Source organism: Mirounga leonina, unplaced genomic scaffold (genome assembly GCF_011800145.1).
Source record: "Mirounga leonina isolate KUSES-001 unplaced genomic scaffold, KU_Mleo_1.0 Mir_357, whole genome shotgun sequence".
NCBI lineage: Eukaryota > Metazoa > Chordata > Mammalia > Carnivora > Phocidae > Mirounga > Mirounga leonina.
The window spans coordinates 2769351-2778290 of record NW_023270702.1 but is presented as its reverse complement, the minus strand read 5'-3'; the positions used below and the strand labels follow the sequence as shown (position 1 = coordinate 2778290).

Here is an 8940-nt window from a genome sequence, read left to right as displayed (position 1 = left end):
GCGGCGAGAGCGAGAGCCCGGCTTCTTCCGAGGGAGCCGCGCTTCCGCGGCCTCCGATCCGGGTGCAGTAGCACCCGCTCCCGATATGCGCCTCCGCCTGCTTCTCCTGCTCGCCTTGTGCGGAGCGGGCTCCACTGCCTTGGGACGCAGCCTCAGCTTGCGGGGAAGCTGGAGGATCCGCAGCGGGAACGGCTCGCTGGAGCTGCCGGGGAGGGTCCCCGGTTGCGTGCACAGCGCCCTGTTGCAGCGGGGCCTCATCCAGGTACTGTGTGCGGCCGCCCGGCCGGAACCTGCACCCGCATGCCCCTCGCGCTGAGAGGGGCCCAGGAACGGCTTGGCAAACCCCAGGCTTTAGGCTGTGTTCCTGGGTTTGGCCCTAACTTTCCCTTTGCGTCTTGTGGTCTGGGGCGGGGAAATGCTGAGGCCATTTATGTACTGTTGGCGGAGAGCACCTCGGGTCTGGGCTTGGTGGAGACGGACCGACCCAGTGTGGGACATCACTGATTCTGGAAGGCGGAAGTTCATACAGGGCATACAGTATTTCTGCTGGCGGTTTTCCTATTGCGATAGTTCTCCACTGTAGAGTGTATAGAAAGGACTTGTTACTGACAAAGCATAAGGCAGGGGCTTACTGTTTTACTATATGGACACTTCAGGGGACAATAGCTTTGCTAAGTGTTAGAGTTGTATTCACTAATGTCTTAGTTTTTCTCTTTCGCTTGTAGACCTCAGGGAGTCGGACTGGGGATTGATGCCACCCTCCTAGGGTGAGGAAGATGAGACATACAAATGTAAGGTTAGGATTATTAGTACTAGTGTAAAGGCTAAATAATTTTTAAGGCTGATTGGGATATGAAGAAAGATGCCATTTCCTCTCAGGGCACGTGATACGTGTGTGTGTGTGTGTGTGTGTCTTAACAGATGCTCCAATTTATAGACTCCTTGTGGAGGACGGTTTTCTATTTGGCTGCCTGTGTGCAGAGGTTTGCAAACAGACTTTCCCACCTTCCACTGTTTTTGTGCACTGTTCCATCAGCTGCATGTGGCTTTCTCATTCTTTAATCATTCTTGCCTGGGACAAGATGTACTTGATACATTGTCCCAGCCCCTATAACATCTCTACAAGAGTAGATCTTCTTAACTGCATTTTATGGATGATAGGGAGTTATGGAACCCAGAGAAGTTAGAGAATTTACCCAAAATCACAAAGCAACTAAGTGGCAGAAGTGGAAGTCTAGCCCAGGCTGGCCTGACTCCATTCCATAGCCTGCGTTCTCAACGTTACTACCCTTACCGTGGTGTTTTGAAAAATTATGATATTCCTGTGGTTGACTATGAGGAATATCATTCACAGTTTACTTAAATGACAGGATCATCAAGTAGGGTTATGCAAAATTTCTGATCTGGTACACATTAGCTTTTTTTCAAGAAATATATATCAGAAAGGAAGTGAATCTTGTAAATGACACTGACCATAGTCCAGTTTATTTTTTAAAATAACTAATTCTCAAATTTAGGTACGTTAACTACTTTTGGTTAACAAAAAGACATAGACATAGACATAGACCACAGCTGACCTTGGTACCCTGAGGCTTCCCTCACACATGCTTTGAGAATGCCTGTGTTTATTTTGCAGGGTCTCTCCTTGCCTCATTTTACTGAAAAATTAAGGGCAGTAAGAAATAATTAGTGGCTTTAGCAAATCAGATGATTATTCCATGTTACAAGGCTACATATTAAGAAACAGTGTTTGGTTACTAGCTAATGAGAAGGAGGTTGTCAGAGTATGAAATAACTGACTTTTCCTCATGGAAATAATTTACGGTGTTTGTTAAATATGTTCAGAAATTCTTAGAAAAACTTTAAGTTCAATAAGGTATATGTGGGTTTTAAATGGTAGTGGGATGAGAGGTCGGGGTGGCTTTTGGGGATTGCGGAACTCTGGGCCTGATCATCAGCAACATCGTTATTACTGAGTAATATGCTGCTGTTATTCCACCTGTTTCATTCCAACTTCCCTTCCTGGTGTTGGCCTCAGGAAATACTCTGTCGTTTAGAGCAGATACTGGACCTGATACTGTGTTTACACAGAGAACTTGAAACATATCTTGCCAAAGGTATTTACTTATTCATTCCCCTAATTACCTTATAAGTATTCGGTACTTCCAACATAACAGGCACTATTCAAAGTGCCTGAAATTGAGTGGTGAAGAAAACAAACTCTTTGTCCCAATAGGCATTCTAGTGGAGGAGATAGACAACAGACAAATTAATAGATAATATAATGGCAGGTGGTGCACGGAAAAGAAAGCCGATTAGAGGAAGCGAGGGTAGAAGGCTGGTTGGGAAGGACTGCTATTAGAATAAAGCGGTTAAAGATAGCCATTTTGATAAAGTGACTTTTAAGCAGAGATCTTTTTGATAAGTTCAGTTTTAAAAAGAAGTGGATTCCCAGCAAAGAGGGAAAAAAGATGAGTGTGGAGAGGGGAGAGGCCTTGAGGTGGGAATGTGCTTGACAAGTTCCAGGTGGCCAGTGTGGCTGGAACCCTGTGAGAAATCACGGAAGGGAATGTATTCAAAGAGGGCATCTGTAGCAGATCATGCAGGGCTTATAAGCCATGGGAAGCACGCTGGATTTTATTCTACATGTATCGGGAGTTTGGAGCATAGAGTTGCATGAATGGATCTGCCTGTTAGAAGGTCATTTTGGCTGTGTGAAGACCAAAATGCAACAGAATGGTAGCATGGACACTGAGTAGAGGACTAGTGCCCTTAAATGGGCAGGAGATGACTTCTTGCTTGGACCAAGGTGGTAGTGGTGAAATGGTGAGAAAGCTTGTGAGAACACATTTTAAATGTAGAACCAACAGGATTTGTTCAGTTGGATTTGTCAATGGATTGGGTGTGAGGTGTGAAAGAAAGAGGAGTCAAAGAAAACTTCAGGATTTTTTGGTCTGAGCAGTTAGTTTAATAGAATTCATCTTTACTGAGAGGCTCCTTTGGCCGGCCTTTGGTGTTTCATGGGTGACTTGTCTGTGTTTCCTATACAGAATCTAAATCTTAGGTGTCTTGGAGAGCCTTTGAGCTCCCTGATAAAGGTTATCATCCATTCATTCAGCCTACTGTTATACCACATACTAAATAAAGTATGCATTATAATAAAAAAGAAATGAATAAGACTCAGTTCCTGTTTTGTAGGAGGTCACATTCTTGTGAGGCAGAAAACGTAACTAATCACCATATGATATACTAAGTGCTTAGATAAGGGGACTCTTGTAAGAACATTCTCAGCTTTCCTATGCAATTCCTCAGTGGTGCAAGTTTGAAAAGCTTTTATTTTTAATTTTTTAAGATTTTATTTATTTATTTGTCAGAGAGAGAGAGAGCACAAACAGGGGGAATGGCAGGCAGAGGGAGAAGCAGGCTCCCGCCGAGCAAGGAGCTGGATGTGGGACTCGATCCCAGGACCCTGGGATCATGACCTGAGCCGAAGGCAGATGCCCAACCGACTGAGCCACCCAGGTGTCCCACATTTTTCTTTTTTTTTAGATAAAAGATTCTCAGTGTGCCAAAATTAGAAAATATAGATGAGAAGAAGAAAACTTGGAAACCTGGCTTTCAGAGATAACTACTATTAAAATTTAAAAATATATCCATTCAGAACTTTTCTGTCTATACATATTTTTGATAATTATTTAAATATACAGTGTAACAAGGGGCGCCTGACTGGCTCAGTCGGTGGAGCCTGGGACTCTTGATCTCAGGGTCGTGAGTTCGATCCCCATGTTGGGTGTAGAGATTAAATATACAGTGTAACAAAATTTTTATATAGAATATTTTTGATGGTTTTACATATGATAAACATATTTCTACAAACCATGTTTAAGGGCTCTTTTTGATTTCATTGTATATATTTGCTATCATATGATCAATCACTTACTGTTGGATAGTTATCTGACTTGATTTTTTCTATTCTTTTTTTTTTTTTAATTTTATTTATTTATTTGACAGAGAAAGACACAGCGAGAGAAGGAACACAAACAGGGAGTGGGAGAGGGAGAAGCAGACTCCCTGCTGAGCAGGGAGCCCCATGCGGGACTCGATCCCGGGACTCCAGGATCATGACCTGAGCCGAAGGCAGTCGCTTAACCAACTGAGCCACCCAGGCGCCCAATTTTTTCTATTCTTTGATAAAGATCCTCTTGACTAAATTTTATTTAGCGTATATCCTTATTTTCTTAGACATTTCTTAGAAGTGCAATTGCTGATTAAAAGGGTATGCACTTTTTTAGCCTTTTAATATGTACTTATGAGTTTTTCTCAATAAAAACTAACAGTTTTACATTCCCATCATCATTTTATCAGAGTGCTCATTTTAGGTGCTAGATTTGGACGTTATTCTATTTATTTAGTTTTTAAAAAGATTTATTTATTTATTTTAGAGAGAGAGTGCAGGCGCATGTGAGTGGAGGGAGGGGCAGAGGGAGAGGGAGAGAGAGAATCTCAAGCAGACTCCCGCTGAGTAGGGAGACTTGGTTGGGGGCGGGGGTGCTCAATCCCAAAACCCTGAGATCATGACCTGAGCCAAAATCTAGAGTGGGACACTCAACTGACTGAGCCACCCAGGTGCCCCATTTGGACATTATTATTATTATTATTTTTTAAGATTTTATTTATTTATTTGACAGAGAGAGATAGAGCAGGAACACAAGCAGGGGGAGTGGGAGAGGGAGAAGCGGGCTTCCCGCCTCAGCAGGGAGCCCGATGCAGGGCTCGATCCCAGGACCCTGGGATCATGACCTGAACCGAAGGCAGATGCCCAACGACTGAGCCACCCAGGCTCCCCTGGACATTATTTTAAAAAGCAAAACTAAACACAATTTATAGTGAGGTTGAACATCTTTTATGTGTTTATTTCATGTTTATTGGTGATTTGGGGTTATTTACTCATGTTTTTTATTTTTCTGTTGGCTATTCATCTTTTAAAATACAGATTTGTTAGACCTCTTGTTATATATTTTCAAAATGTCTCTTTTGTTAATGATTTATTTTGTCATATAGCTGTTTTAAAGTTTTATATATTGAAAATCTTGTAAGGTTTTTTCCTTTTATGATTGTTTCGGTCTTCGATATTATACTTCAGAAGTAATTCCCTCTTTCCCAATTAAATAAATATTTACAATTATTTCCCTTTTTTAGTATCTTTATAATTCCCTTACATGTTTAAAATATTGATCCATTTGAGTTTTTCAAATGGTTGGTTTTTATATCCCATAATTTAACAATTTCTCTTTTGTTCACTGATATAAAACGTTACTTTTTCATGTATAAAATTCTCATATACTGATAATTTTCTTATTCCCTCTCTTAAAATTATTTTTTAAAGAATTATAAATGTTTAATGCTTCTTGAACAAAAAATTGATGCACAAAAATATAAAATATAAAGAACAAGGGAAAAACAATAAAAAGCATACTACAAAGCAGAAGTAACCACTGTATAATTTTTTATGTGTATCTTTCCAGATTTTTCTAAGTATATACAAATACAGTAATATGAAATCAATTCCTGAAATGGTTTTGTAAGTACTTCTTCATTTAAAATATATGGTGAACATATTTCTGTATCTATGTGTCTATAAGTATAGATCTAGAATAATTTTTAATAACTACATAGACTCCATTATGAAGATGTGTTCATATTTGAAATCTACACTTAAAAATAGAAGAGAATATATTATAAATATATGAATATACACATATACTAAAAAATGGTAGGCACCAAATGCTTAGGACTTTTTCTCTAAATTTTATGATTGTCTTATATCCTTCTTATGTAATTGAGACAAATGATCAGAGAAGACTTTTTAGATGTGTAAATTTGTAAAATACAAATGTTAAGAGATTATATCGTGGTAGCTATACATGTGATTAATAAGTTAGTCTTAATCATTCTGTCCTAGGAGCTGTCGTTCTGTCCTATGAGCCACGAGTCTGTCAATGGAGGCACTAATCTGCCGATTATCACTCATCAATAAATTCTAATAAAATATGTGCATCAGTGTGGATAAATGTGTATTTTTGAACTCTTGAAGTAGCCAAGAGGCAACTGTCATGTAGATATACTTTTAAAACTTTTTGTTATGGTAAATTTCAAACAAATACCAAAGAAAGTAGCAAGTGAACTCCCATTTACCCACCACCCTGCCTTCAATATAGTTCATTTTATTTCTTCCTCCATTCACTATGCACCCCCCTTATTTTAAAGCAGTCCTAGACATCACATCATTTCATCCTCAAACATTTCACTATGGATCTCTAAGTATAATACCATTATCACCCATTTGAATATTTTTGTTGTGTTTCAGAGGAGGAAGTCTCATGATTATGGTCCCAAATGACCAAATATAAATTTATCCTTAAATAGAAGGTACTTTTTCTGGTGTCTGTACTCACCTTCTATGAAAGACTTAAAAATGGAATATTTGATTTTATTTGATCATTTTATGATGCAAAATGATCTCAAAAGCTTCTAGGAAAGGAGTCATTTAAAGGTCTGGATGTTTGGGGCTCCTGGGTGGCTCAGTTGGTTAAGCCACTGCCTTCGGCTCAGGTCATGATCCTGGAGTCCCTGGATCGAGTCCCGCATTGGGCTCCCTGCTCTGCGGGGAGCCTGCTTCTCCCTCTGACCCTCCCCCCTCTCATGCTCTCTCTCTCTATCTCATTCTCTCTCTCAAATAAATAAATAAAATCTTAAAAAAAAAAAGAGGTCTGGATGTTTTCTGAAAGTTTGACTGCTTAAACGATGTGTGACATTAAGGAGATAAATTAGTTCAGGACTCTATTTGAAGTTTAAGTTTGAGCAGAAACAGTCATTCAGTTTTGAGGAAGAGAGAACCCTGAGGTTTTTAAGCCTTCTTTAAAAAAAAAAAAAGATAGCTTTAGAAAATCCTGATCCTTAAACCTGGACATAATGCTTCTTCGTTTAATGCCTTGTGGGGTGTGTTTGCTTGTGAAGAGGATTTGCTTCTCATGGCCCAACACTGGGAATCAAAGGAACATCTGAGAGTTGAATTTTTAGGTAAGGGCTGGTTGGTCTTTGTCACATGTAAGTGTACATAGTCAACCTAGGCTATGAGACTCATCTTCATGTAATAATGATTTAATGTCCTCCATGTGCATTGCACTATCCTTGACCCTCTCAGGTGCACCTGATCTTACAATTCCCACCACAAGGTTATCATTTCTTACACTGACTGAGGCTCAGAGAAGTTATGGCCTAAGATCATTGCATCTATTAAACGGTGGGACAAGGATTCAACCCACATCTTTTCACATCCCATATTGCCTGTTGGCAAGAATAAATAGTAAGCAAAGAGAACAATTACTGTTTTAATTTAAAGATGTCTAGTGAAAACAGTGACGAGCACAATATACTGTTCAAAATATACCACCAAAAGCATCCCATTTGCTAAAAGTTCTTGATAAATGCAAGCAGGTCCTGAGGGTCAGTCCACACATCCCTTCTTCTCTGTTCTCCGTCTCTTGGAAGTCTCTTAGTTTCTGCCGTTTGTGCGAGAACTGTGTGGCTCTGTGCCAGAATTGCTCCACGGCCTTAATCTCTAACTCTGTCCTCTCCTGATTTGTGGCTGGAAATTCTGCTCCACTCTTCCACCTGAATGTCTTCATGGAGTATTGAAACTCAATATATCCAAATGCCTCTTCTTTCAATTCTCCCAAATCCTTAGTTTCTCTTCTTTTATCCATTTTTTTTCTTTTGACAATCACATAAGGAAGCATGCATTTGAGGTTTAACATGAAATCATACAAATAAAATTTGTATAAACCCAAATCCACATCGAGTCATAGCACAGATAGCAAAAGACAAAGTAAAAACAAAGAAAACCTAACTGGCGGCTATATACAGTTGGACACAGTTGTGTCTTGCACACTAGAAAGTCTTTTACAAAATAATCATCTTAGATCAACAGAAGACCAGTCTTCAATGTCGTCCTGCAAGATGGGTTAACTTTAGCAATCTCCTCCGGTTTTCTCCAACGTCCTCCTTTAGTATGGCTGGTCATTGTTTTGGTGATTGCCACCCCCTCGAGACGCCTTGCCCTGAGTGCTCTGTTGGCCACTGTAGTCTGCGTATCCCTAGTTCCCATAGTTACACCCACTATAATCGTAGCCGCCATAGCCACTATAGTTTTGATCACCACCATAAGCACGACTGTAATTTCCATATCCTTGATCATAATAGTTATTAAATCCGTGGTTCCAGTTTTGGCCCCGACCTCGACCACGACCCCTAGTACCACCTCGTCCACCAGCTGCAGCACCTCTTCCTCCTTTTTGTTGTTGCTGTTGCTGCCCGTATACCTCTTTGGGTTGTGCAACTTTGATTTCACACTTCCCAGAACCAATCTGATGATATCTGCTTTCTAACAATTTCTTTACTGGCTCTTCGTCTGTATATGTCCTACAGATAAAACAAAATCCTCTTCTTTCATTTGTTTTTGTATCCATGGCAAGTTCAATATTTTCAATCTCTCCAAAGGCTCCAAAATCGTCTTTAATTTGTTCTTCAGAAGTATCTGGGCTCAATCCACCCACAAAAAACCTTTTTGGGGGGTTCTTTCCCTTTTAAAGCTTTGGCCCTTTTGGGGGTCTATCAATTTGCCATCCAATTTGTGTTCTTTCAGTTCCCAAACCTTATCAACACTAGCAGCATCTCTGAAAAGCACAAATCCAAATCCTCTCGATCTTCCAGTCACTGTTGTAATTGTGCAGTCTACAACTGGCCCAAATCGAGACAAATATACAGTCCGACCTTCCTTGCTTGCCTCCCAGCTCAAACCTCCAATGAACACTCTCCCGTCATGCTGCTGACTCTTGCTCGCGTTGATCTTGGATCCCTCCGCGACCTTGCTCGTTGATC

The 8940-nt window shown here is 40.2% G+C and overlaps 2 protein-coding genes across 4 annotated transcripts in view; one reads left to right on the top strand and one right to left on the bottom strand.

Moving 5' to 3' along the window:
• The first annotated feature begins 17 nt into the window (after positions 1 to 17).
• MANBA (mannosidase beta) overlaps positions 18 to 8940 on the top strand; it is a 111379-nt gene continuing 102456 nt past the window's right edge. For 2 of the 3 annotated variants that reach the window (XR_004683737.1, XM_035030179.1), the window contains exon 1: positions 19 to 262. Coding sequence is in view for 2 of the 3 variants with exons in the window: in XM_035030179.1 (XP_034886070.1) it covers positions 86 to 262 (177 nt within the window). In the remaining variant the exon portion in view is untranslated. Of the gene's footprint in view, positions 263 to 8940 lie in introns of all 3 variants that reach the window. The other variant, XM_035030178.1, reaches the window with a different exon arrangement.
• Positions 7665 to 8940, bottom strand: part of LOC118027137 (heterogeneous nuclear ribonucleoprotein D-like) — a 1512-nt gene continuing 236 nt past the window's right edge. The window contains 2 exon segments of the mRNA XM_035030355.1: positions 7665 to 8642; positions 8645 to 8930. Of these exon segments, the coding sequence (XP_034886246.1) occupies positions 8157 to 8642; positions 8645 to 8930 (772 nt within the window). The 3' untranslated portion in view covers positions 7665 to 8156.